General features: G+C 37.8%; 1 protein-coding gene across 4 annotated transcripts; it reads left to right on the plus strand.

Moving 5' to 3' along the window:
• Positions 1–132: 132 nt before the first annotated feature.
• On the plus strand, positions 133–27375 carry LOC133516585 (uncharacterized). Of its 4 annotated transcripts, none has more exons than XM_061849588.1 (16): positions 133–414; positions 8161–8368; positions 10440–10590; positions 13232–13319; positions 15065–15246; positions 16006–16358; positions 16767–16882; positions 17511–17679; positions 17954–18264; positions 19791–19919; positions 20275–20389; positions 20630–20748; positions 21594–21823; positions 22293–22388; positions 23110–23197; positions 23992–27375. In XM_061849588.1, the coding sequence occupies exons 2-16, from the start codon at positions 8260–8262 to the stop codon at positions 24136–24138; spliced, it is 2403 nt and encodes an 800-aa protein (XP_061705572.1). In that variant the 5' UTR covers positions 133–414; positions 8161–8259; the 3' UTR covers positions 24139–27375. The 4 variants fall into 4 exon arrangements, with proteins under 4 accessions (XP_061705572.1, XP_061705573.1, XP_061705574.1 ...); XM_061849589.1 differs by having other exon boundaries at positions 8178–8368; XM_061849590.1 differs by lacking the exon at positions 8161–8368.
• Positions 27376–27728: the final 353 nt, after the last annotated feature.

Genomic DNA, 27728 nt, shown 5'->3' on the forward strand with positions numbered 1-27728 from the left:
GAACTCGAGTGTTAATTACCTTAAAACACGATAACGCGAACAATATTTGTAATGTCTATTTACATTACTCCTAATAGACCTAATGTTAAGATAAATTTATCATCGTCGATTCGATAGCGAGTAGTTGCCTCTAGCCCGCCGACAGAGCCGGTCAATTACTATCGAAGTTTATTAATATGAACTCTATTATAACTAGCTAAAGTGTATAATTGTGATACTGGTTGAGATTGTGTAGTGTATAGTGGATTAGGATATCTTCATGGGATTTTAGTCGCTATTTAGTGTGAGCAAAGCTGTGATTTGAGTGATTTTATGTTTTAATTGTGGTTATTTACATTCGCGGCGTGTTTCGGATACGAGTTTATTTTTATGAGAAACGTAGTTTTGATGATTGTATACATGCGTAGTAAATAGGTTAGTATATACGTGAGCACATTGATAAGTAATCATATAAAAAACGATATACATAATAGAAGAAACTATTAGAATACAATTTAATATTGATTGAGCTTAAGCTCATTAAAAATAAATTAAAAATGTGTATTTATCTCACTCCAAAACAAGCGCCACGGTTACGTACATTAGTCTAAATTAGACCAATTATTCAAATAACAAATAAAAAAACCGGACAAGTGCGAGTCGGACTCGCCCACCGAGGGTTCCGTACTTTTTAGTATTTGTTGTTATAGCGGCAACAGAAATACATCATCTGTGAAAATTTCAAGTGTGCCTGCCAACAGCCTGGTGACAGACGGACGGACGGACAGCGGCGTCTTAGTAATATAGGGTCCCGTTTTACCCTTTGGGTACGGAACCCTAAAAACAGATTAAAAAATTTGAACGCCACTTTTTTTGCTAGTATTAAAGAGTCCCCAATAATTTTGAATTATGACATAGGTTAGGAAATTTTCTAATCTATGCTTTTGGTGTCATCCATTAATTACATCAAAGGTTTAGGGGGTGGGAGGGGGGTCAAGAAAATGTGACATAATGTGACAAGTTCGTTAACAAGCCTATGTACTAAACTCGTGTAAATACGAGGAAAACAATTCAAACCCGATGTATCACTTCCAGATAAAACATGGTTTTATCGTCCACAGTCTTCGTAAACTTTATTACAAAGACATAAGGTCCACGATTGGCTAAAGAGTGTTGCTGGTGGTACATAAAGTCACAACGAACTAGAATAAACTATACAATTCTGACTACAATTCAAAAATGAGCGCACAAGAATTGTACCGCACGGAACTCTACTGCGCACTGCTCGGCAACGCAACGTCAAATATTGTAGTCTCCCGCGCAGGGATCGGAACCGGTTTTTTGGAAAAACTTTAAAATAAACATATATTTCGGTTTATTTTATACTCCAAATATAGGACTCGGTTGTGTTTTTAGATAACGACTTCGGATTATTAGATTGCCCAATTAGAAAAGAAATAATTAACAAAGAACGAAAAAATACCGTTTTCGTTCCCATAGAAAAAATACCGGTTTCCGATCCCTGCTCCCGCGCAAGATGTTTGACCGGTAACCATTAACCAACCATAGGGCCAACTTCCAATGTTCCAATAACTTATAATATGTGTTATACTTACTTATACACCGTGTTTTTATTGAATTCCGTTAACTTCGGGGTATTGGTATGTACGGTTAAGTAAACCACATGGCATAGTTAATTGTCGAAAAAAAAATTGTTTAGGGGCTACCCTAAGGCTCGTAAGGGTCTCTTATAAGATAAAAATAAATTATTGATTATCTCCGAAATTGAGTTAATTAGAATACCGGTTTCTTTGAGAAAGTTACTTAATTTAAGCTCAGAAATCCACCCTTGAATTTAATGGAAATCAAAAAAAGTTTCTTGCCGGTCCCATATTGGAATACCCTCCTACAATTTAGGAAGTATTTAAATCTCGGGTCATAGGTGTAGGGTTAGAACCGGAGTAGCTTTATTTAACGTTTATAAGCGTATTTTAATATGCCTACTTGAAAAATAAACTATCTTTATCTTTATCCAAGGTAGCCAGTTGACCAAGGTGACCTAACCTTAAAAGAGAGGTATGGGCATTGTGAATGTCATCTCGCCTTGTGTGATAGGGCACAGCACAGCGAATGTCATTCCAGATCTAGAGCAGAGCCCAACTGGGGAAGTACCTCCACCTTACAGAAAACCGCACCCAAATAACACTAGACCCTACTCATAGTGTTGTGTTCCTGCCGGTGAGTGAGGTTGCCAGAGCTCAACGAGGGGAGGCGGATTTAGGGTCGGCAACGCGCATGTAACTCCTCTGGAGTTGCAGGCGTACATAGGCTACGGAGACTGCTTACCATCAGGCGGGCCGTATGCTTGTTTGTCACCGACGTAGTATAAAAAAAAATACTAAAAAGGATTCTGTTTAATATTACACAATCCAAGTTTTTCAGAACGAATGTTACCTATTTATAAATAAATAAATAAATAAATATTATAGGACATTATTACACAAATTGACTAAGTCCCACAGTAAGCTCAATAAGGCTTGTGTTGAGGGTACTTAGACAACGATATATATAATATATAAATATTTATAAATACTTAAATACATAGAAAACACCCATGACTCAGGAACAAATATCCATGCTCATCACACGAATAAATGCCCTTACCAGGATTTGAACCCGGGACCATCGGCTTCATAGGCAGGGTCACTACCCACTAGGCCAGACCGGTCGTCTATAATATATAAGAATTCTATTTATAAATAAATAGAATTCTTATTTTAGCAATTTTAGTATAAGGGCACCAGTTATTGGAATATGGCCAGTAATAGACGGTTTACCCTACACAGGCACTTATATAACTTTTTATTGACCAATCAAAACTTTTTTAATGATTTCATCAAACGCATTCGCGTCCTATGTCCATAAATCGATGGTCCATAATGGAAATTTTTACCTTAATACGTCATAAAATTTAAAAATATTTTTTTTTCATCAAACCCGTACGTGTGGGGTATCTATGGATAGGTCTTCAAAAATGGTATTGAGGTTCCTTAAAACAATTTTTTTTCTAAGCTGAATAGTTTGCGCGAGAGACACTTCCAAAGTGATAAAATTTGTGTCCCCCCCGTAATGAAATGATTTTTGAATGAAATGGTGTATTGAAGAGAAGGAATAACTTTAATTGATTATGTGTCCGTCATATGGTCCGTTTTTCGAAGTCAATGAAAAATAAAAATTTTGTTATCTGCCTCTCTATCACTCTTGCATATTCAAACGATAGAGAGGCAGATAACGATATCGATACGATATTTTAATTTTCGTGGTTCGCGGTAGGCCCTCTCTTCGTCTATATATTTGTTTGACGACCGGTTTGGCCTAGTTGGTAGTGTCCCTGCCTACGAAGCTGATGGTCCCGGGTTCAAATCCTGGTAAGGGCATTTATTCGTGTGATGAGCATGGATATTTGTTCCTGAGTCATGGGTGTTTTTTATGTATTTAAGTATTTATAAATATTTATATATTATATATATCGTTGTCTAAGTACCCTCAACACAAGCCTTATTGAGCTTACTGTGGGACTTAGTCAATTTGTGTAATAATGTCCTATAATATTTATTTATTTATTTATATTTATATTTCGTCGCTGGGTACTTGCATGGACACAAACAACAATAATATTCTGGGTGCTACTTATTGATGTTTATTTGAGTTCAGAGTTTATCGTATCAAAAACGTCTCGACATTCAACAGACTGCCCTCTGTCAACTGCCCTGAGACATCAACGCATGCGCATAGAGTCAACCAAGCTAAGTTGGCAGTGATTTTGATAGCCCACCCGGTGCACGTGTTAAGTAAACGTCATAATTACCCCCCCCCCCTGTCCGCCTTTTGCACTATAAGGTTGTCTTTTGTGCAATAAAGATTAAATAAATAATTCCATAGAAATTTGACTCATTTTTTTGTTTACGAGCAGAACCGTCTGCGAAAGATGCTATTAAGCTTAGAATAAATTTAAAAGTGGAAAAATTACTACCTTGGGTGAGACTTGAACTCACGGCCTCTGGATCGATACTCCAGCGCTATATATGAATTTATTCTAAGCTTAATAGCATCGTTCGCAGACGGTACTGCTTGGTAGAAATTATGGGTAGCACATCTCTCTCTCTTTATCAACTCCGGTAGCCGTTTAAGAAGTGTAATGTTCTTACGGTAGATGTCGCTAGGGTCCCCTATACCCATATGGTGGGAAAATTTGCTGCCTATGGATGAGGTCTTGGTGGCTCAGATGGCAGAGCGCTGGAGTATCGATCCAGTGGCTGTGAGTTCAAGTCTCACCCAAGGCAGTAATTTTTCACTTTTAAATTTATTCTAAGCTTACTCATAGCCTACTCATAGTGTTGTGTTCCTGCCGGTGAGTAAGGTTGCCAGAGCTCAACGAGGGGGGCGGGCTTAGGGTCGGCAACGCGCATGTAACTCCTCTGGAGGTGCAGGCGTACATAGGCTACGGAGACTGCTTACCATCAGGCGGGCCGTATGCTTGTTTGCCACCGACGTAGTATAAAAAAAAGGTTGACGTTTAAAATAACACCTGCACTGTCTATGTCAAAATCGCTGCCAACTTATCTTGGTCTGGCTCCACATATTTTGAAACTTAAAGGGAGAAATAAATCAAAATTATTTAACGCGATCGTTTTAAGAAGTTTATTGGACGAGCGACGAGACGGCTGTCCTGCGTGGTGGCGTGCCGCGTAAATAAAGACGCCGACATATGAAGAAACCGGTTTTTATTGTTCTAAACCGGCTTATCTCACAGGAACTTTATGGAAATGTTCTCCTAAAAACCGGTTTTATGAACAAAACCGAAATTAAAACGCCCGCCCCCGCGGTCTGACGCCCGCGCGGGTTCGTACCTGGTGCCAGGGATCGGAACCGGTTTTTTGGAAAAACTTTGAAATAAACATATATTTCGGTTTATTTTATACTCCAAATATAGGACTCCATTGTGTTTTTAGATAACGACTTCGTATTATTAGATTGCCCAATTAGAAATGAAATAATTAACAAAGAACGAAAAAATACCGTTTTCGTTCCCATACAAAAAATACCGGTTTCCGATCCCTGCCTGGTGCAAAGGTTATCCATCGCCATTCAACGTGGCAATGCGGCTAGCGTTATGGGTACCTTTGCGCCGGGGACAACTCGGAGGGGTCTTTTTGACTAGACTTAAGTTAGTCTTAAGTTTTGTTTTTTTTTTGAGTATTTTTTTTGTGTTTATTGTATATAATAATAAATATTTTTTAATTAAAACGTTTAGTGCCAAGTACATGATAACGGATTCAAAAAAATTACCGGTTTCTTACCCTTGTTTGCGACATCGCGTCGTGTGTATCGGCTGATATTGGTTGTTTGCACAACATCGGCGCCTGTCTAGCGGCTATAATTTCTGTGGCTACTGTATGAAAATTTGGGAGCTATAAAATTTAAATTTTTGCCACGTCGAGCCAATCACTTAATTCCCCTATCAAGCATTTTAAACAGAACCAATAATACAGTTAACACTTTGCGCTCAATAAGGGATCAACAACCTCTTATCTAAGGCCGAGTTCTCACTGTCAAAGCGATAATATATTTCAAACACGCTTTAAATAATCACAACTAAAGTGCTATAGCAATCTATGTTAATAACTATGTAGAGTCCGTCTATGTTTGGTGGCGCTACCACATTTTGTTGCAGCCAAGTGTCCTAATTTGGCTTAGACACATTATAGAGTAGGGCATCCAATATCGGACAATTCTTAATACCGGTATTGTAATCCGATATTGGCCCGCAATACCGGAATCACGGAATTCACACCGCTATTTAAAATGTTATTTTTTTTTAATCAAATCAAATTAAAAACCCTTTATTATCAGGAAACAAACTACCATACATATAAACATAAAACTAAACACTATTTTGGCGACAAAACGGCGTTTTGAATATTTTGCACTTCCTGCAGCACTAATGGGTCATATTTGATCAGAACTCTATGATAAACGAAGGTAAATAATGCAGTAGTACGGAGTGAATACCTACAGAATATTAGAATAGGTCTATTAAACTAACATTTTTTATAAAATGAAACTAAAAAAATCTAATACCGGAATTTTGATATTCCGATAGTGATCTTCTTCATTCCGGTATTGAAATATCGGAAAAATCGGTTCAAAATTCCGGTACCTATTTTGGAATATCATATATCACGCACCCAGAGACCAGACCTCTTTTCTTATCGTGTGAGATAAAATCTTTTACCACCAAGAAGCTAATCACAAACCACTCTAGTTCACATATCAGCTGGCCTCATATCACACTTGTATCACCTTAAGGTACCGTTCAGATTTAGACTGCACCGACGACGTTGCTGCGGCGCGACGGATCCCTTTGTTTGACATAATTATTGAAAGTCATAATTATGGAAGGTGGAGGTAAGGAATACAATCTCCATAGGCAGTACTGTTGCAAAAGTGTCCAGTTGTCAGCTATAAATACTAGTTCCAAATCTCTCCAGAGTAGCGCTAGATAGCTAAGAACCTAGACGTTATTGTCGGTGTAAAGTGCGCTGTCTATGATTTGTTTTTTTTTTTTATATTCTAGGTATTGTAGCGCCACCTATTGACGGTGTGATAATGACACTGATATAATAACTTTTCTAGTCAGACCAATTTTTAAATCTAGATAATTTAGCCTTAACAAGCGATTAGCCAAACTTTGTGACAAGGTAACCCGCATGACAAACACCTGAAATAAAAGGCCTTCCGAATATAAATAAAACATTTCCTGAGACTTAGAAAAACCTAGACCAATCACAATTTAATTTTATTGTGTTACCAAAGAATCAACAGCAAACGTCAACTGGGCCAATTTTAATTTTGTTGTCGAATTTTTTTTCCTGAGTTCTCGATAAACTTTGGTGGATATATTAAGAGCCGTTGCAGCTGATAAAATACAGCGCTCGTGAACCAACGATTTCCTTTGGCAGGATTAATCCTTAGGACCCGAAGATGGATTTGAGAAGTGGAGGCTCTCAACTTCATCTTGATATCTACATCTAGACCAAGTTTGGTATCGTGTTCGTATAAATCGGGGATGCCGTATTCATTTATGCTATCATATTGACAGCATTCCGAAGAACAAACCAACAGAAGTCAAAAAGTACCTAAATTAATATCACAGTAAAACAGATATTTTACTAACAAGTTGCTAATTTATTTATTAATATAATTAATTAATGAATGTTTTCTTTATTCAGACAATAGATCCATTAATTTCTTTCCTTACAAATAATTTTATGAATTTTGAATTTCTGTCAAAGTACAAGTATACCAGAGTAAAAAACGAAGTACCGCAAAAACCGTTAAAATAGTTTCTGAAAAAAACTCCCAAAAAAGTATCTACTCCGCCAAAACATCCTCTACCGGTTGACCTTAGACGAATCGGATAAAAGCACGGAAACAGTCGTCTAATGATTCGGTGAATAAATGGGCCGTATACTAGTTTGCCACGGACGTAGTTATTAAAAAAAATCTTTTTTGTATTTTTGCAGAACCTGCAAGAAAGTTGTTAGTTTCATTTTAATGGCACTTGAAACGCCAATGAGTGACTTAAATGTTAAATGAAACAGTCGTCAACAGTTAACAACGTCCCCCTAACGTATCCCTAATCTGAACGGGAACTTCCTAAGTGAAAACTTTCATGAGAATTTTCTCATAAAACTATCCAAAAATGTTCTAAATTTTGAGAACTTGCTACTTGCAAATTGCTGTCCACCACGCATAACAGCAGTATGTTACAGATGGATGGGCCACGTTTCTTCAAACAAAAACGTCACTTTTGACACTGATATATCCTATCCATATCGTATCTTTCGGAAATTTTTGACTAATGTTAAAGTTCGAATCGTGCCGGCAGCCTAATATTAACACAAAATAGAAAAGCACAAACAGCAACGCTCTTAACTGACAATTGGTGGACCTTATGCGGAAAGTGGGCGATCGCTTCTCCATACGAACGTGGTGCCCATTTTCCTCCCTTGAAATGAATATTAAAGTCAGTGAACTTATAACTTTTGTAATAAAGTTAACGAATACTTGAGTAATATATTTTATTAAATACCCATAATTATTTCCAAAAAAAAATAGGATCGTTTTGGTTGTAGTTAGAAGTGATTAGCTAAATAAAAAACAAATATGTAATTTGGACATAAGCTACCCATAATTACTGTAATTAGTGAAAACAAAATGCATCGGCAAAATTTAGTGGCTAGCGAGAAAGACTCCTGTGCTAGTTCTGTGGTAGTGGGTCACAGTGATGTTATAATGGACCTGCCAGAGTTGGAGCCTTTGGAAGGTAAGTTTCTATAAGGGAGACCGATGTGAGTTGAAACGACGTAAATTTTGAGACATCTATAACTGTTACCGAGCTAGAAAAACCGGACAAATGAGATTCGGACTCACCCACCGAAGGTTTTGTACTTTTTAGTATTTTGATAGATAGATAGATAAAAACTTTATTTCAAAAACATTTTCGTGACAAAAAAACTTATAATTAAAATAAAACTAAAACTAAGGTAGAAACTAACTAATAACTAGGATTTTTTTGTCACGACTGTGTAGTCGAGAAAAGGCGCCGACTCAGCATATACTGCAGCATTCCTGCCGCAGCGCTGGTATTCTGCTGGACCTAGTAGTGCGCGCGCAGACTCATGGTAAGATCAACCACCAGTGACAAAATACAGTATTTGTTGTTATAGCAGCAACAGAAATACATCATCTGTTAAAATTTCAACTGTCTAGCTATCACGGTTCATAAGATACAGCCTGGTGACGAACAGACAGATAGACAGACGGACGGACAGCGGAGTCTTAGTAATAGGGTCCCGTTTTACCCTTTGGGTACGGAACCCTATAAAACCATGTTCAGCCTCACCCCGCCATCCGCTGGTCCGCCTGGATCTGTCACTGAACGACCTGATTTTAGCCTACATTATTTGATCATGTAATGTTTCTACCCTCAACTGGCTTAAGGAGCCATTTGGGGGATACATTTTGTTAACTTTTATAAATACCTAAAGATACAGAGTATATATTAGACCTATATGTTCATGTAATTTAACCCTTCAAGTAGTTAGTAGACGTATGCCGCACGTCGTTTTTGAGTTGTTTAAACTTTGTTTTTATTTAAATTAAATAAATTTCAAATTCATTTCACGTAATTGTCCGGGAGCCGGTTCCTGCCACTTTAAGGGTCATGTCCTGTTAAAATGAGAGCGTAACTTCAATTTTCGATCGAGTTCGAGTGAGGCATCGTTCTAATACAACGCGACTACGCGATTATCGCAAGTTGACAATTGCGCGACCAATTAGGACACCTATTCGAGTTCAATGTGTTTGATCGCGCATTCGCGCGGGTAAAAATCGCGAAATTGCGATAATCGCGTAGTCGCGCTGTTTTAGGACGACGCTTTAGTCTTAGCAAATTTTGGAATCGGAATTCTGCTCTCGCAGTTCTTCGTGAAATTTGTAAGTCATCTTAGGCGTAGATTAGTATATATTATTACGCAACCTTGCTGCCCGATTAATGCAACTGGGTGACGATGGCTGTAATATGTGTTAATATTGATGAGTGCTACTTGAATACTTAAGGACATGATAGAAACACGTGTTACGATTGGTTTTACGTATTTATGTGTGTTGTGCATTTTGTATGCATGTTTATAGAGTTAAGGTGTTTGAATTCTGATTATGTTTATTTTGTCGCATTTTATAGTTGATTTCATAATAAGTATTGGATTTAGTGGATATTATACATAAATGTTGCGGGGAGTTACCATAAAGTTGTAAACTAAAATAAAACAACAAAAAGGCACCTACTTATTCAAAATCAATATCAATATATTTATTGCTCATAAGAAAAAAATCCATGCAGATACACAGTATAAAATCATATCAAATTTAAACAAACCAAAAAAATATTATAATAACATGTCAATAATATTGATAATAAAATTAATAAATAACAAAAAATTAAAATGGATGAGGACATTCCGATTAAAATAATAATGAATAATTAAAATTTGTTTTGTAATAGAAATTATCATTCTCCATTCAATATTTATCAAAACTTCCCGTCAGCTTATCCTCACCATCAGAAACCAATGTGGTAATTAAAATAAATGATTTACATGGGAGTATTAATATTCTAAATTAAAAACAGCTTGTCTTACTACTCGCTTGATCAGCTCTAACACTTTCAATCATCATTCACTTGCCTTGTTTCCATCACTTGTTTGCTTTCCTCCATACGTCTCTATCGTTCGTCATCTCGTCATTCACCTTTATTTTTATAGATACTTATCTTCTTTCACAGAGTCCATCCACTTTCCGTACCACTTTTAATAACCCATATTTATTTATTACAGCGAGCGTCCCTCCTCGCCCACACAAACCCGCCCGGTACTGCAGCAACCTCGCCAGCAGAGGTTTCTTCAGAGGCCCACTCCGCATCTGCAAACTGCTGGCATTCCTGATCCTGTTGCCCAGTCTGTTCATCTTTATACCGCTTTACATGAGGTACGTTTGTTGACAAATATCGTAGTCTGCATGCAATTCGACTGCAGTTGTTTTGAAGCTCTCTTCGCATCTCCAAACTGATGGCCAGCTCGCCTTCCTGATTTGACTACCTAGCCTGTTCATCTTTATACCGCTTTACATGAGGTAAATTTAGCGACAAATATTCTCTTAGATACTGCAGCAACCTCGCCACCAGAGGATTCTTCAGAGGCCCACTCCGCATCTGCAAACGGCTGGCATTCCTGATTCTGTTGCCTAGTCTGTTCACCTTTATACCGCTTTCGTTATATTAGGTACTTTTGTTGACAAATATCGTGCATGCAATTCGACTGCAGATGTTTTGAAGCTCTCTTCACATCTCCAAACTGATGGCCAGCTCGCCTTCCTGATTTGACTACCTAGCCTGTTCATCTTTATACCGCTTTACATGAGGTAAATTTATCGACAAATATTCTCTTAGATACTGCAGCAACCTCGCCACCAGAGGATTCTTCAGAGGCCCACTCCGCATCTGCAAACTGCTGGCATTCTTGTTTCTGTTGCTTAGTCTGTTCACCTTTATACCGCTTTCGTTATATTAGGTACTTTTGTTAACAAATATCGTGCATGCAATTCGACTGCAGATGTTTTGAAGCCCTCCTCGCATCTCCAAACTGCTGGCCAGCTCGCCTTCCTGATCTTACTACCTAGCCTGTTCATCTTTATACCAAATTGGTGGTGCCATATAAAGGTATGAGGTAAGTTTATCAACAAATATTCCCTTAACCTTAACCTCGCCAGCATAGATCTCTTCAGAGGCCCTCTTCGCATCTATAAACTACTGGCCTTCCTAATCTTACTGCCTAGCCTGTTCATCTTTATACCTTTACATGAGGTAAGCTTACTTTATCATAAACGTCACTAAACTTATCAGTATTGATTTGAACATCGTCGTCTAGTCAAATCTCTCTTATCGTTTCTCCCGGTTCAATCCTCAACTACTGTTCGATTTTCCTGGGGTCTTAATGCCGACTGTTAAGTAAGTGGAATCCGCTCCCAACGTTTATATTCCCTGGCACATACGCAGCCCAGCCCAGCACTATTTTTATCGCACTTCGCAGCCATACCGGCGACAACGACGGGTAGATTAGATGATTTAGATAAAACGATTAAGTATCCATAAGTATATATAAGGATAATAATATATAATGATAAGGAATCATAATCTCGTAATTTGATTAGACGATATAGACAATTTAATTGATGAACGGAGTGTACATCATGTCATCATTACATGCCGCTTGATATACCGTCCATGCTAGCATTGGAATTGAACCAAAAAGAAAAAAAAAATGTTTATTTAAAAAAAAAAAAAATTGGATACAGTTTTTATTTTTACTGACCTCCACACTAGGCTTTGCCTGTCCCGTGGAGGAGAGAATGATAATCCTAAATATCTAGTAATACAATAATGCTAATAACGAATAACAAGTTTAAATGAAATTATTAGACAAAATATTATTAGAGAATTGAACAATGGGTAGGTACATTCGTTATTACAAGACTAAATTGTAAAACTAGACGATATATATTTAATATAGTGAAAGAAGATAGAGAAATAGAGATAAAGATAAAGTAAAATAAAGTTGTTGCCTTCTATTAACTTAATAAAGTAAAATATTAGGATAGAATAAGAGTTATGCTTGTGTTTGTATATATGGGCACAACTCTTATTCTATCCTAATATTTTACTCTTTCCGAACTTGTCAAATTTCTATATAAGACCTTAATAGATACAATCATTATTAGATATCTCTAATCCCTGTCTAATTAAATAATTATTACGTATGAGATATATAATATTAAAAAATAATACTTTTTTGGAAAATTCCATAAGATACTTTCTGATTGGAAACTTGCATTAACTATCGTATTAGTTTCCAGAAACCTGCGAGAATGTTCCTGCACTGTTGAGCTGATCTGCAACTTACACAAATGCACATTGCTAGTCCATGTTATGCGTTTAACACTAAATATGGAAGTGTCTCTAATAGCTCGCCTACACGATGAGCCATCATATTGGCCCACTAAGATGGGCTAGCGTGTAGAGAAGGTAGTAGTGGATGGCGACGGGATGGCCACGGTGTCGGTTTTTTATCTGCTTATTAAAGGTAGTGGGCCAGCGATGTTGCGTACGCATCTACACGTGGCCCATTCCATAGTGCGTGCTCTCAACCATCGCATGGCCACCTCGCTGTTCCAGTGCTGGGCAATCGTGTAGAAGTCATGACCATCTCATGCTCATCTCGCTGGTCCATCGCTGGACCAACGTGTAGAGGAGCCCTCAAACACATATGACCGGCGAGCACGACTTGCGTTCTTGCGCGATTCCATACTTGAAGTCGCGCTGGATGTATGAAGTCGCGCGCGAGAACGCAACTGATGTTAGCAGGGTGCTTAACCAACGTGCCAATCATGGTGTGTAGTCATCTCTCTCAATCACTCTTCCCTATTTGTGAGACAGTGACAGACTGACAGTTGTATTTCGTTCGCTACGGAGCGTTAACGATTGGCACGTTGCCTACGCCCCCAGGTCTGCTAGACAGATCTGACAGACATAGCTAAATGTATATCCCTAGCTAATAAAGCCCTTACCTTTCAGATACCGGGTATTCCAGGCACAGATGTACCCCATGAGCATGACAGACATGAGGCTTATTGACAGCAAGATATCCCCCACGTGGTGCCAGGTAACAGTTAACATATTGTAGATAATTTTCCAAAATGTTTTTGTTTGTTCACTTGCCAAAATGAAACACCATTTGACTAATTTAAATTTATCAATGATTTACAAGTACAAGCCATTAAGACTGTCAACACCCAATGTCCTTGAAATTGATGTTACTTAAACAGTTTTTTAAGAAAGACTATTTGTTTTAGTCAAGTAAGAATAATATATGTTCATATTAATTATATTTCAAAGACCGTGGTCGTACTCGATACACGATTGAACGAAATCGGCTCGATAGAAAATAATTGCAAAGATTGGTCTTAAAATCACAATTAAACGGTTTTATGTCTTTATTGTTTTGAGTTATGGGTCTGCAATTAAAATCACAATTTCAAAACATTTATATCTAAACCGTGGTCAAGTTAAATATTACACTAATAATCCACTTTTTTTTATTTAAATATTTTTCTTATTATTCCCTTGCCCAGGCCCAGTAACATGCGACAGTGCTATCTCATTTACTCCGATACAAATAGACAGTGTGCGCGCTTTAGGTATTGACAGCCTCTTAAGGCTATGCCTTGATCATACGTACCGAGTACAGTGGCGAGTCAGTGCCCTCAGCCTAGTACCGAATGACTTAATATAACAAATAAATTCTTAATTTTGTGTATTGAAAGTTAACTATATAAATGTGCGCATCAAAAACATGATACGTACTGAAATTGCAGGTCTCGCAACCCAAAAACTCGTGAGATCTAATGTGGGGTGTTGGACAAAATCTTTTTTTTTTATATTAAAATTCTCTTTTTATAATAACAATATACATAATGGATATATACCGAGATTACTATAGGTAGCTAGCTTAAATCTAAAATAGGCCTTGAGGCATTTGTACCAAGGATGCTGGCGGCATTTCCAATAACTTTTAATTTTTTTTTTTTTTTAATATTATAGGACATTATTACACAAATTGACTAAGTCCCACAGTAAGCTCAATAAGGCTTGTGTTGAGGGTACTTAGACAACGATATATATAATATAGGTATAAATATTTATAAATACTTAAATACATAGAAAACACCCATGACTCAGGAACAAATATCCATGCTCATCACACGAATAAATGCCCTTACCAGGATTTGAACCCGGGACCATCGGCTTCGTAGGCAGGGTCACTACCCACTAGGTCAGACCGGTCGTCGAACTTAGATTGTTTAAATCTGTAGGTTACAGTAGCCATTCATAAATCGTCCATGCAAATATTTTAATGCCTAAAACAATCTGACCCGGGTACGTCCTTAAACTACATCCACAAGAGAGGTATGGGCATTGTGAATGTCATCTCGCTTTGTGTGGTAGGGCACAGCACAGCGGATGTCATTATCTAGAACAGAGCCCAACTGGGGAAGTACCTCCATCTTACAGAAAACCGCAGCCAAATAACACTAGACCCTACTCGTAGTGTTGTGTTCCTGCCGGTGAGTAAGGTTGCTAGAGCTCAACGAGGGGAGGTTTTTGGAGTCGGCAACGCGCATGTAACTCCTATGGAGTTGCAGGCGTACATAGGCTACGGAGACTGTTTACCATCAGGCGGGCCGTATGCCACCATTAAAAAAAAAAAAACGTGGGAACGTGGTTCGCGGTAGGCCTTCAGGCCATTAAAATTAACTGTGCTATTGAGTGAAAGCGATGGACTAAGTACTATAGGGACTTAAAATGTATTACGTATACTGAAATTAATGGTTGGTTGGTTTGTTACAGCGACAAGTCGTTAAGTCCAACACAACCTTCAACGCCTTCGTGATGCCTGGGCCCCCAGAGCTTTCTGAAGAGCTGGTGCCCGTGTCCATGACCAGGGAACTGGAGTTGGAAGACGACATGAAGGAGTACTGGGGGTTCTATTTGCTCAAGGGGTCTACTGTCACGGTGTCTGCTTGTGTGAAGTAAAAATAGTTCAGATATTTTCATTTAAGTATAATTTAATTCTCAGACAGATACAGGTACGACCGGTCTGGCCTAGTGGGTAGTGACTCTGCCTATAAAGGCGATGGACCCGGGTTCGAATCCCAGTAAAGGCGTTTATTTGTTTGATGAACATAGATGTTTGTTCCTGAGTCATGGGTGTTTTCTATGTATATATATACCTACTATTTATTTATCTGTATACATATTTATATCGTCGCCTAATATTGTACCCATAGTACAAGTTTTGCTTAGTTTGGGGCTATGTCGATCTTTGTAAGATTGTCCCCAAATATTTATTTATTTATTACCTTACATTATAAACAAAGTGTGTCTTACGCAATAAAGATTTTTTTTTAATTTATTTATCTTAATATAGTAATAATATCTAAAGTCAGAAACAGCAACCAAATAACACTAGACCCTACTCATACTGTTGTGTTCCTGCCGGTGAGTAAGGTTGCCAGAGCTCAACGAGGCGGGGGGGGGGGGGGGGGGGGGGGTTTAGGGTCGTTGCATTAATTTATTTTTGGAGTTAACTACCATTGGTGTCAGACTTACGAACGCTACTCAAGCAACTAAATCTATCATGACGAATCACGCAAACATATTTGACACAATCTTATTCATAAATCCATACTACCGTGTCACATATATTTGTTCTATGCATAAGCAACAGATTATTGCATAAATGTCTTAACTTCTTCAGAAACAATTTTAACTGTATAGTTCTTCCTCAGCCATCCTGGAGCCTCTCTCATCATGATCAAAGGCTACAAACACCTAAAAGATTGCGCGTACATCGGAGATGACTCGTCAGAAGAAGTAGACGAACTTCTAGAAGCAAACAAGCTAGGCCAGCTATCAGACACCATTCTTGCTGAGAAGATACTGAAGTTGCTTGATAAAGACCTCCCACTGACCGGAACAAACTTGCCTGGGAAGATTAAAGAAGATCTCCAGCTATCTAATACAAACTTGCTTGGAAAGATTCTAGAGCTGCTGGAAGCCAAAAAGTCAGGACAACTTTCTGATAAGATTTTGGTAGAAAGGATGCAGGAGTTGACGAGTAATGGGAAAACTAATCATCCTGGTAAATATAACTAATTGCTCCAGTACATTCAAATATACAAAAAAAAATTGTGATTGAGATCAAACTTGTCGTTGATAGTTTCTAATCCATACAGACGCAAATAAAATAAAACTTTAGACTAATAGAAACTATAAGACCCAGAGAGTCCTTAGTTCAAGTATAACCATATATATTTACCATACCATACCAAGTATATTTTTAAATTTACTTTTATTTAGAAAAATGATATTCTGATTCAATCTAGCGACTTCTGCTCAAAACACACATAATTTAAAGTATGTATTCCAGCCTTTAGTGTTTTGTGTATTATGTGTTAAACAATTTGCATACCTATATAAACAAACAATTGTGGTCTGAACTTTACTCTCTACAATCCCAACTTACTTAAAATTTCCCTCAACTAACCAGGCACAATGAAGCGCCACAAGGCAGGCGTCAGCTTCCTGGACCGCGATCGACACACCAATAATGTGACGTCCTCCGAATCCATGCCCACTGCCGACGTCACAGACCACGATCCCAAGGTAGTGTCCTATCCTCTTACACTTCAAATATTTATAACTGAGCAGAACTCACAAGGCTTCAAGATCAAGATCGGGATAAGGTGGAGTGTTCCCACCTCTCACATTTAAAACATTTACACTGAGCAGGCCCTCACAAGACCACAAAGCGAATCATGATCCCTATATAGGTGCAGTGTCCTATCTTCTTACATTTGAAACATTTACAGCTGACCAGAAACTCAGAAGGCCAAAGGGCGAGACTAAGATCGCAAAGTGCAGTGTAGCTAGCCTATAACATTGGAAGCATTTACTATTGAGCAGGATTTATAGTGCCACAAAATGTCAATTCATCCGAGTCTTAACGTACCACTTTTTTTATTGAAGAACCAAAAATTTGTCCAGCTGATCCATCTTAATCTCATCTTAGCTTGTCTATCCAAGTCCAAGTCATGTAAAAAGTTGTTTTACAACACCACTATATATTTCTTGGTTTTGGTTGCATCGAGAAAACCATCCATTTCTGTAACCCTCCTAGGCTAGGCTACCCTGTATTTTGACCTTACAACTCGCATTGTCTCCAACTTTCTTCCAAGTAAAAAAAAATCTAATATAGCTTATATGAATATTATTAATTACATTACTTCTTCAGGAACTCCGTGAAATCCTGGAAAGTTTGCACGCACAACGCCAAGCAGCGAAAACGGAGTCGTTCAAGAACTACCAGCCTCCGGGTAACCTGATATCGCTGAAGACTGCAAAACAACGGCATCGGGACACCAACGTTGATAAGGAGGAGAGAAAATGGATTTCGTTCAATGGTATGTTAAACGTCATATTTCCTCATACACCTTCCTTAACGTCATATTTCCTCATACACCTTCCTTATACTCGTACAATACTATGTACCTACGCTTCTCCCTATAAGTATGAAAAGGCAAAGAATTTAGAAGTACCTCAAGTACCTATCATGCTTAAGAAACGAAATATTTAACTTAGATTTCTTAAAGGTATTCGAGTGAACAGACTCGCTTTATTTTGATACCAATTGACTTAACCAATATAAAATAAATATGGTGAATATTCGCGTTACAGACCTCAATGCAAACACCAGCGACCAGAGCTCCAAGATTGCTAATGCAACGACAGAAAGAAAAACATCTAAAATCGTCGAAACGACCCCAGAATTATCTACCATGCCATTACTAAATACCACACCCGCTAAGAAAGAAGTTGTCGAAGTAACAACAACAGAAAAATATACAAAAGACAAAAACCTATTACTAACAGCAACAGAGAATGTGATAACGACAAATGAGCCTTATGTAAGATTAGATAATACAATTGAAGTGAAAAGTGGAAAAAAAAATAAAGATGGTGCAAATATTGACGTGGAACCGACCGCCGTAAGTAAATATTTATTAGAATACTCGTTTTAATGTTTAATAAGATTTGCAAGAAATAAAAGCAAATAATGTTAATACAACAAATTAGCTATATTATAAGATAATATTGTTGAAGTGGAAAGTCGAAAATACTTATATGAAAGGTGGCAATATTGACGTGGAACACACAGCTCTAAGTAAACAGGTATTATATAGATGTTTAATTAGCTTAGAAAATTTAACGACCGTTATTTGCATTATCTAGAAAATGCCATTGTATCATATGACTAAACAAAAATGAAAGTTGACTTTGTAAGGCAGGTAATAATGTGTTAAAAAATTTGATCACATTTTATTACGAAAAAGAAAAAAAGTGGCTGTGATATAATTGGACAGACAGACGGACATGACGAATCCATAAGGGTTCCATTCTTTGCCATTTGGCTACGGAACCCTAAAAATGATTGTTTATTAGAACAGGTTAAATAAACAAGAAAAGTAGATTACTGACTTGTCCGACTAGGCAAATAATTATATCTAGGTAAGTAAATACATAATAAAGTATTGTTAAATATTTAGTAAAGCTTGTTAGATAATTTTTTCTATCCAAAAGCATGCAAATATTTTAAGAGAATAACAAATGTAACGCAAGGGAATGTACTTAATGTACTGGAAGATTCCTTGAACCTTATCTTTGAGATTATTGTCTATTTGGTACCTTATCAGCTGAGTATAAATGGGGTTAGAGCATATACGAGTACAAGTATATTGTTTATGAAACAAGTATGTATTGTCGAGGCATTATCCTCTTACTTAATGGATCGCTGTAAGTCTTATCATAAGCGATTATTAGATCTTTCTGCTTTAGTGATGCTAAGATCGACAGGGAAATAGTATATACCCTTTCTCTGTCCCTCGCAGAAGAAAGTGTACGGCGACCGATTTAATTTATCTAACTCTTTAGAATATAAAATGTCAAATATGTAAGTTGTGACTTAATTTGAGTTCAAATTCAAATAAGGTTTTCGCAAAAAAATTATTTCTGGTACAAGCTTTTATCACTGGCATCTAACTCATCGAGACAATTCTAAAAACCTCAAACACAATTAGATTGCGTTGTTCTATCACAGAGTTTCCACGGCCACCCAAGAGGTGTCTCCACCACCACCACCCGTCTCCATCATCAGATTAGCTCGATGGTACCATAACATTGCATTGTCATCCGACTCACAGTAGGTATGCAAAGTTCCAGCTCAATTGGAAACCGGAAAGTGGGTCAAATTTAGCTTCCAAGATTTGACCCATACAAACATACGTACATACTAACAGGACAAGTTTGAAAGAAAAAGCTTTTAAAACTGAGATCAGTTCCAAATTATTTCTTTATACGTTTAGCTAGACCATGGTGTCTCCCCTCTCTCCTGGGCATCCATAGGATTCGGGTGATTTTTGAGATTTTGGTGTCAGCCTATGCAATTAATTTGCTTATTGGTTCATCCGGCTAGAGATGGAGATAGACTGACAACAATTTTATGTTTAAATTCCAGGACACTCAAGAGCCTAGTTCTCGGGAAGTGTTCGAGAACATTCTACATCAGCTTCAGAGCCTGGGTCCGCGAGGCACCAGGATCCTCAAACGACTCCACAAAACCATGGGCGTGGATTATACGCAACAGGTATGTTGAACTAAAATGACCAAACATATATTAGCCGCTAGACGACATAACCTGATAAAATACTGGCACCTTAGACAGGCTCATGGGTGTCACCAAGAGTGAAAGAGGGTAGGGCAACTGAATCGAATAAAAATTTATTTTTTGCTAAACGCTTATAAGCTTACAGCCACTTGGTAGTTACTTAGCGACGTTTTTTGAAGAACCCCATAGTGTAATCCCTCAAGAAAACCTCTGCAGTGAGTTTCTTCCACAGCCAAAGCGTTCACGGGAGAAAGTTAAAAGGCCTGTGATGTGATGTGACTACCAACATTAGTTATGAACTGTTACTTATGTAATTCATTTATATATTTTCCAGGGTCACGTGGCCAATATAATGGGAGCTGTGAAAGGCAGTGACGAGGAGCTGGACCGCCTCAGGAAGGTGCTGGTGGAAGCAATTGATGAAGAGAAGACGCGACCTCAAAGACGCCGTGAGAATGCACTTAAATGCTTTTAATATGACATCCGATAAGTTTTAATCGTCATACGCCAAAGAAAAAGAAAAAATGTATCACGAATGAATAATCGAGATGCGGCAATAAAGTCACATGACTACTTTTATACATTATTTAAATTTCGATAGAAATTCTTGAGGATACAGGATAGTTTCTTGGAAATTTAAATAACAAAGTATTATCAGTAACATTTCCTAAAATAAAAGTCTGTTACAGAAAAGAGGCATGAAGCGAGAGAAGAGGCTCGAGCGAAACGAGACCTTATGTTGGGACAGATCGAGATACAAAAAGACTTCAACGAGGATGATGAAGCGCGAAACAATGCTGCTGAGGAGGTATGATTACTTTATTAGTATTATACTCATCTGTAGGGCTAAGATGGTCGGCTCTTTATCATTTGTCACCATTCCTGTCACGTTCTAACAAGTCTGTAAGCGCGAAAGTGACGGGCATGGTGACAAGTGATAAAAATGGAACCATGCTGCCACCGCTAGGCATGCTTACACTGTGAGCTACGTAATATATTTATGACAGTCGAAGGCTAGGCGAAAAGGCGAGGATGATTTTAGACGTCTTCTACGCCTCCGCTCACAGCAATGGTTCCTAGCTAGTGGCACGACTTGATACATCGGATCAGGTCGCCCTGGCCTGCCATTTTCTCTCACGAATCACGGCAAGATATGATAGGGTTGCTGGGACAAGAAATATGCCCTACTATTGTATTAGGACAGCAAACTACTCTATCTCCAGTTAACATTTTTTTTATGGACGATAGGCAGGTGTTTGACCACGATCACACCTGATGGTAAGTGATGATGCGGTCTACGGTGGAGCACACTTACCTATGAGATACGTAATAATAATAATAATTAGCCCGCAGGGCAGCTTGTGGCGAGCTGTTGGGGAGTAACGACCCCACGGACCCGAGTACTCCCGAGAGTCGGTCAGGGTCTCCGTCTCCGGCGTGTCTTCGTCGATCGGAGTGGACCCCAAGAGGACCCGCAGGACTCTCAGCTCTGGCTTGCCTTCATTGGCCGTCCAGAGAGGAGTCGTTAGAGCTAAATGCTCCAGGGGTGGAAGTGAAAATTTGCATTTGTAGTTTCTGTCGGTCACTGGTGCCACTATGTCAATAGTAAGATTGCTTTGATTTTAAATTAAAGTCGCTTATAATAATTTACAGGACGTACAACCAGACGGCTACGCTGACCGCCATGAGGTAATCAACGAAACCACTCCCTTTGACATGAGCAACTCGGAGTACTGGTCCTCGTTCTCCAGCTCTGAAGAACGGCTGCTGCAGTGCGACGGCCTGATCCTGAACCTGCCCATGACTCCTCATAGATCCTGCATGAAGAATGCTGATGACGCGCAGAGTGCGACTGCTGCCAAAGCTAACGCACTTACATACAGGTGAACATTCTAATTCTTTTTATCTTTCCTTACAAGGCACAGAGAATATATTAAATACAATAATATTGAACTTAAATAATATCAAAGTAATAAGATTCAATTTTGCATAATTAAAGTAAATGTTATTTTGACGACCGGTTTGGCCTAGTGGGTAGTGACCCTGCCTACGAAGCTGATGGTCCCGGGTTCAAATCCATATACATACTATGCTATGTATTTAAGTATTTCTTCTCTTCTCCTTCCTCCTGCCCTTATCCCACGTTATGTGGGGTGTATTTAAGTATTTATAAATATTTATATATTATATATATCGTTGTCTAAGTACCCTCAACACAAGCCTTGTTGAGCTTACTGTGGGACTTAGTCAATTTGTGTAATAATGTCCTATAATATTTATTTATTTATTTATAATGTTATGCCCATGCCCAGTAAAATATCTACTATAGAAACAGCATTTTTAATTCTTTAGGGTCCCTGCTAACGGGTACTACTTCTTCGTGTTTAACTCCGAGAACGAGCGGCAGAAGAACTTTATCCGAGCTAAGTTCGACCTGCAGAAAACCAGGTGAGTCTAATACACACAGAAAAACAAAAAATGTGGCTTTTACGCTTTTGTTTAGTCTGATTCGTTACTTTTAATTTCCTAAATCATGGCCAGCACCCCTAGTGTAAATTTATTCGATAGCAAAACGTGACGTACGCGTTTGCGTAAAGTTAAGTCTCATTTTGTATGGGATTTAGAAACAGCGCGCCAAGTGGGACGTTTTGGAAACTCAAAATCCCATACAAAATGAGACTAAACGCAAACGCGTACGTCACGTTTCGCTATCGAATAAATGTACACTAGGGGCACGACTGATTTTCGGATATGCCAAAGTAAACGTGAACATATTTTGTTTCCGTAGATATTACGACGTTTCTAAGTAATGTTATTGAGAAAATATGTCCCGTCGAGTTTCTGGCGTGGTTTTATATACAGGTTTTTTCTATAAATCTCGTGACCAGCCAGATCTAAGGAATTGGTAACTTCATGATGTGGAAATCATTTCATAAAACTGATCGGTTGGCCACATCATGAAAAAGTTAAACCTAACCGAACCATATCACAAATTCTGTGATCTGGTCGTGACATAAAAAAATAAAACTTTCCAACTATAGTACTCACATCAAACTTCGGTCCCCAGACACGACTACCTCTCTCTCGATCTCATGTTTTATTTATTCTCACCGCCAACCGTAGCAACCTCTACAAGACAAATGATAGCATATATCTCTGTATGACTCAGGTACGAGGTGGCGCAGACAGCGCTGCGAGAGTGCCGGAACAGCACCCAGCGGTGTGACTTGCTGCTGGACATCTTCTCTAGCCAGAAGGTATTTTCAAGATGTCGTCATTAATCATGCCTGATCCACTCCTGGACCCTCTCCCATAGCATGCCATTGAACACGATCCTCAGCTATCCTCGAATCACTGCCTGCTGCCTTCCAGATATCATCGCCCCACGCATTATAGTTAGGAATTTTTTTTACAAACAAATTGGTTGTTATTCCATGATAAGCAATACCGCTCGACATGGATTGATGTCAAACGATGGTCTATTAGTGACACACTGCATACATATGTCGCAACCAATTGGTTTTAAATTAACTAGCTTGTAAGACGCCTAGCCCGTTCATTAATCGCCGGCATCTAATAAAATGTCTGAAGAACAAAGTCATTGATCGCAACGTTTAACCAGATGGCTGAACGTCGTGTAGTCATTTGGTTAAAGTCATTGATGAATTTATGATGTTCGGTTAGGTTAGGTTATTAAATTTTTTTATTGATTCAATGCCGCAGTCACACAATGGGCTGTCCGTCCATCCCCATTTGTGCTCTAGGTAATTGCACCTGGCGTGCCCTGCGCTGTGCGCTGTGTGTGCTGCCCTGGTGTGGATTCTGTTCGAGTGAATGAGTCGTTTTCAAAGAATGAAATAAATAAATAAATAATTCAACAAACATCAAATTGGATGCCGGCGTTTAATTAATAGCCTAGGCGACTAATGAGCTGGCTAATTTAACCAGATGGCTCCGACACACATATATCTACTACTAAAATAAAAACGCGTATCGTAGTCGTATGAAAATGATTTTAACAATTTTAACATGCATCAATATCTACTTCCAGGTGGTTCTAGAAGTCCCCCTGCGCAACAACGACTCCCTCTGGAACGAGCAATTTGTGATCGTGTCCGAATGCGAACCCCGGACCTCAATATACCTGGCCTGCGTCGTTGCTGTTCCTCTGCTGATTATGATCTTCGCCTTTCAATGACGACAAAATGAAGACAATGATGATAATGAAGACATTGACAAAGATATAATACATATACGAGGTTCATAAATCATAAGTATAGTCGTTAGATTAGTAGCTCGCCCTCAACGGCTTATCTAATAAGCCGTTGATTATCCATTGTCCATTATTAACTAAAACGGCGCGTGCCACTACCTGCAAAAAAAGGGCCCGGTCACTTTAACCGGTTATTTAATTACAACTCCTATGGCAATTGAAATAAGATTCAAAATGAACAAATGGAAAATAATTTGCAAATTCGTGTGTGGTCCCTATACGGTTACTGAGTGCCGGCGAGTCGAACGCTACCGAACCAGCCTAAGATGTGTCCTCGATATGCGTAACAAAGGCGCGTTATCGGAGAGCACACCTACACTGGTTTTTTGAGCGTTAGACTAGCCCGCGCTCAGGTGCCTATTAGAATTATACGATCCTTTTTTTGCAGGTAGTGGCACGCGCCGTTTTAGTTAACAATAGAAAATGGATAAGCCGTTGAGGGCCAGCTACAAATCTAACGACTATACAGGGGACTGCAAAAGTGCACAGAGGCGGCGCTACGCGTGGGCGACGAGGGCCACCGCCTACGGCCTCGCGGTCTGAGGGGCCTCGCCCATCAAATAAGTACCTATATCTCGGACACAACAATGTTCGTTATTACTTGCGCCACCAGAGGTGAAAGTGCATACTTACCCACTTTATGATTGGTAGTCATAAATCGTGTGGTTGAAGTTTATGATCATATCTAAATGTAAATCCCGCACCTCAGTATGCTTCTAAGTCCTTCCAAGCAGACAAAATCAAATCTAATTGGAATAAATTTCAAAAATGACTCTGGGACTTTAGAGGACATCTGGCCTGCATCACCAAGTAAATAATAATTATGGCGATCAGATTTACAATTTTTATACAATTTTGAAGCTAGAGTTAGTAACTTTAAAACTGAATTTGCAGAGTAGGTATAGTGATCTGACTTTATTCTTTTTTTTTTTAATAATGACGTTTATTCAAAATTTGAACATTGGTACATAATAACACATTAATAGATACATTTTCTTCACTTGTTAAAGCTAGCCACATTTTGGTGGATGAGTGGGTCATACACAGATTTCAAAACAAAAAAATTCAAACTCCTGTGAACAGTAGTAAATAACTTGTGTCCATAATTATAATTACTCGTAATTATTTCATAGATTCATACAATATAAGAACTCCTTATGTAGTTTAGGGTTCTTTGATAAAATTACTCTAGTATAACCCTTAACTTGGGATGTGTCCACAGAAGAGACGTGAACTGCGGTGTATGACCCCCGTACATAACTATCTATTGCGATTTTACTTTTTGTAACAGACCGGACACGATTCAACGGAAATCAATATCCTCTTCGCCCATCGTATTATATAAACGTGAAGTTGAAGTGAAACATTTTTGCTCACATTTAAATATATCATTGTTTATTCATAATAATTTAGACAATTCGTTATAGAAGCGCTGGTGGCCTAGCGGTAAGAGCGTGCGACTTGCAATCCGGAGGTCGCGGGTTCAAACCCCGGCTCGTACCAATGAGTTTTTCGGAATTTATTTACAAAATATCATTTGATATTTACCAGTCGCTTTTCGGTGAAAGACAACATCGTGAGGAAACCGGACGAATCCCAATAAGGTCTAGTTTACCCTCTGAATTGGAAGGTCAGATGGCAGTCGCTTTCGTAAAAACTAATGCCTACGCCAATTCTTGGGATTAGTTGGCAAGTGGACCCTAGGCTCCCATGAGAGAACACCGCGAGGAAGATGATAATTGTTTATTCATAATAATTTGAAGGTTATCTGTGGCGATAAGGAATTTGTGTCAAATTACTACAGAAATAATATTTTTAGGACACTGTTATCTATATGTAATTGATAATTATTGTTTTTATAATTTGATAATTGTTTTTTATACGTTAATGAGAAAGGTCACGGCTCAATTTGGAACGAACTTAAATTAAGCGTCAATTTTTTTGTTTTTTTTTTATTGGGCGTGAAATTATATGGTGCTATTATAATATAATTAGTCAACTCTAGAAACAACTGAATATTAAAATATATTATTAATGTTTATTTGATATAGAATTATTAATTATTATTAAGTACATACGTTAAGTTTCTTTTTGCGTTATTATTGAATTTTTTTTTATGTTAGTTTAGAATCCTTAGTTTAGATAATTTTAAAATGATTTTCATATTCTTGCCTAAATATTTGTAAATTTATATTCGTTCATTATCAAGTTTGTGCGAGTTGTTACATGTAGGTATTCGTCAAAGCTTATAGGCATCAAACCATTTCTGTCAATAGAAAAAAAGCGGAAAATTTTAAAAATGTATAGGCGCGATGGTTATCAAGTTATCATCCCATATAATAGAAAATTTGAATTTCGCGCCTTATTCTATTGACAAAGTTGTTTGACCAGGCCTACATAATAATATATATCCATATTATTGAAAGGAACAGAATCTCCTTAGGCAGAACTGTTGCAAAAGTATCCAGCTGTCAGCTATAAATAATAGTTCCAAATCTCTCTAGAGTAGTGCTAGAGTAACTAAGAACCTAGGCGTTATTGACGGAGTGAAGTACGCTGTCTATGATTTGATTTTTTTCTCAAGTATTCTAGGTATTGTAGCACCACCTATTTATGGTTTTATGTCGGTCACGGTTTGGTATATGGAGATTTTGTTCCTTGCCTCTATCTTCCATAATCCATATGTTTACTTTAATATAACGTTACACATACGTGGTCTAACATAAAGTATAACTATACTACAACACACTACACACTACACACACACACACTACACTACACACTACGCACTACAGTTGTATTGTATATAATACAATACAATACAACTGTAGTGCGGAAAGACCATTAGGACAACTCATTAAAAATAAAAGCATAGCCTATAAGTTTAAAAATATAAGCACAAACCTATTATAATTATATATTTCAGAAGATGTGCCTTCCGTACAATTGATTGAAATATTTTACTTATACATAGTTATAATATATATTATAACGGAATAATAGGGACGTAAGTTCTTATAACCCGACTGTGTCGCAAAGGAGGGTATTGTGTTTCTTTTTTAAAATTGTTTTATCTAGAGGCTTCTACTGTGATACTAGTCGTAAGGCAAATGTATACTTTACAAGTATTTATACTATTAAATAAATTTTACCATTAGCAAATGTATTTTAATTTTTACGGTCAGTTCAATACAATAAGTCCGCAGCCCGCCATTTGTACAATTTTATATCGTGCAATAAAGTTTAAATAACATAAATAAAATAAGGTAAGTACTTAATGATTTAAAAGTTACAATCATTTAAGACGCATAAATTATGTCAAATAGCAGACCAATAAACGTTTCATAATGAGATTATGAAGTTCGACCCGCACTCTATGTATATTTTATTTTTATTTTATTTATTCAGGATTACAACAGCTTATAATAATTACATGTGAAATTTTAAATATATAAAATCGTGATCTTAGTAAATAGTTAAGAAGGTAGTTACAGAATAGTAGGTATACATTAGTG

The sequence above is a fragment of the Cydia pomonella genome, chromosome 3 (assembly GCF_033807575.1).
Source record: "Cydia pomonella isolate Wapato2018A chromosome 3, ilCydPomo1, whole genome shotgun sequence".
Lineage (NCBI taxonomy): Eukaryota > Metazoa > Arthropoda > Insecta > Lepidoptera > Tortricidae > Cydia > Cydia pomonella.